Source organism: Sprattus sprattus (assembly GCF_963457725.1).
Source record: "Sprattus sprattus genome assembly, chromosome: 7".
Classification (NCBI taxonomy): Eukaryota; Metazoa; Chordata; class Actinopteri; order Clupeiformes; family Clupeidae; genus Sprattus; species Sprattus sprattus.
This window is the reverse complement of record NC_137926.1, coordinates 2008719-2011218: the sequence shown is the minus strand read 5'-3', so window position 1 is coordinate 2011218 and position 2500 is coordinate 2008719. Positions and strand designations below refer to the sequence as shown.

The 2500-nt window shown below is 50.2% G+C and overlaps 1 protein-coding gene across 1 annotated transcript in view; it reads left to right on the top strand.

Moving 5' to 3' along the window:
• The window catches only part of nsd3 (nuclear receptor binding SET domain protein 3), a gene marked incomplete at its 3' end in the record, with an annotated part of 32908 nt that overhangs the window by 17880 nt on the left and 12528 nt on the right, over positions 1 to 2500 (top strand). The window contains exon 16 of the mRNA XM_080842563.1: positions 1897 to 1920. Within this exon, the coding sequence (XP_080698689.1) occupies positions 1897 to 1920 (24 nt within the window). The remainder of the gene's footprint in view (positions 1 to 1896; positions 1921 to 2500) is intronic.

Genomic DNA, 2500 nt, shown 5'->3' with positions numbered 1-2500 from the left:
AACAAAAGGTTATTTATAAAGCTCATGTTCTGAGGCAGAACTCCAGTGCTGTGTGTCTCCTGTGTCACACTGGAAGGAGGAGAGCATGCAGTACACTGCTTCCGTGAGGAAGGGAGGGAGAGAAAACAAACGCCTCTTTTGCTCTCTTCTTCCTTTAAACTGAACATTTGATCAAGAGGCCTAGTTAAGACTCACTTTAGAACTACTTTATGGAATACTAACAAGCTAGCAATGTAGCTTCATTTTATCAACATGCTAAATCCATGGAAAGTTATAATGAATCTAATATAATGTATAAGGTCCATTGTTCTAAAATTCACCTGAACAACAGAAGGTCCCAAGCCTACATCTCTCTGTGTCATCATCCTCTCCTCTCCTCCTCCTCTGTCTCTGTGTGATCCTCCTCTCCTCCTCCTCTCCTCTCCTCCTCCTCTGTCTCTGTGTGATCCTCCTCTCCTCCTCTGTCTCTGTGTGATCCTCCTCTCCTCCTCCTCCTCTGTCTCTGTGATCCTCCTCTCCTCCTCCTCTCCTCTCTTCTCCTCCTCCTCTGTTTCTGTGTGATCCTCCTCTCCTCCTCCTCTCCTCTCCTCCTCCTCTGTCTCTGTATGATCCTCCTCTCCTCCTCCTCTCCTCTCTTCTCCTCCTCCTCTGTCTCTGTGTGATCCTCCTCTCCTCTGTCTCTGTGTGATCCTCCTCTCCTCTCCTCCTCCTCCTCTCCTCTCCTCCTCCTCTGTGTGATCCTCCTCTCCTCTGTCTCTGTGTGATCCTCCTCTCCTCTCCTCCTCCTCCTCTCCTCTCCTCCTCCTCTGTGTGATCCTCCTCTCCTCTCCTCCTCTGTCTCTCCTCCTCCCTCTGTCTCTGTGTGACCCTCCTCTCCTCCTCCTCTGTCTCTGTGTGATCCTCCTCTCCTTCTCCTCCTCTCCTTCTCCTCCTCTCCTCTCCTCTGTCTCTGTGTGATCCTCCTCTCCTCCTCTCCTCTCCTCTCCTCCTCCTCTGTCTCTGTGTGATCCTCCTCTCCTCCTCTCCTCTCCTCTCCTCCTCCTCTGTCTCTGTGTGATCCTCCTCTCCTCCTCCTCTCCTCTCCTCCTCCTCTGTCTCTGTGTGACCCTCCTCTCCTCCTCCTCTGTCTCTGTGTGATCCTCCTCTCCTCCTCCTCTCCTCTCCTCTGTCTCTGTGTGATCCTCCTCTCCTTCTCCTCCTCTCCTCTCCTCTCCTCCTCCTCTGTCTCTGTGTGATCCTCCTCTCCTCCTCCTCTGTCTCTGTGTTATCCTCCTCTCCTCCTCCTCTCCTCTCCTCCTCCTCGGTCTCTGTGTGATCCTCCTCTCCTCCTCCTCTGTCTCTGTGTGATCCTCCTCTCCTTCTCCTCCTCTCCTCTCCTCCTCCTCTGTCTCTGTGTGATCCTCCTCTCCTCTCCTCCTCCTCTGTCTCTGTGTGATCCTCCTCTCCTCTCCTCTCCTCCTCCTCTGTCTCTGTGTGATCCTCCTCTTCTCTCTTCTGTCTCTGTGTGATCCTCCTCTCCTCCTCCTCTCTCCTCCTCCTCTCCTCCTCCTCTCCTTCTCCTCTGTCTCTGTGTGATCCTCCTCTCTCCTCTCCTCTCCTCTCCTCCCCTCCTCCTCTCCTCCTCTCCTCTGTGATTGAGGTCATTTTCAACTATTGCTTGTGTGTCCTCTGGAGTCCTGGGTAGTTTCCTGTGCATCTCACCTCTCTTCCTGTTTGTCTTGTCCCGTGTGTGTGTGTGTGTGTGTGTGTGTGTGTGTGTGTGTGTAGGGCTTTTAGTGCACGACCACACTGACCCCATATTAAGCTCATATACCTTTAAGTCTCACTTCCTTCTGACTGATGAGTCAAATCGTGCTGAGTTGATGACATTACCTATGATTCCCTCTTCCTCGCCAGCTACCCAAAAGAATGTTGGCAAAGGTAAACTCATGTTTGGTTTTTAATCTGTGTGCTAATCACCCCCCTTGCCGCTTCTGCTCGACCAATCATTTATGTGCTTGCTCTTTTTTTTTTTTGACCAAGTGACTGTTGGGACAGAATTCCGTGGCGATAAGATTGGCACTATTGCTACGAAATTCCGTGTCGATAAGATTGACACTATTGGTATACAGAATTCCGGTCGATAAGATCGAACACTATTGGTACAAATTTGTGGTCGATAAGATCAACACTATTGCTACGAAATTCCGTGGCTAAGATACGATTTTTTTTGTTTGTGCTTGCCCCTCCCCTTTTGTTTGTGTTTGCCCCTCCCCTTTTGTTTGTGTTTGCGAGCTATTGGCTCTTATCAAACGTCTCCTCAGAATACTCTGGGCGAGTTTGATTATGCTTTGGGCTTCCAGTAACAAAAACAAATGTACAAGAAATGGGGCTCACTGAAGGCTCTTAATGACACACGCATGCACACACTAAACCATGGAAGGGCCACAATATTACACATCACACACGTAGCCACAGAGTGAGTCAGTGCTCCTCTGCTGGTGTGTGTGTGTGTGTGTGT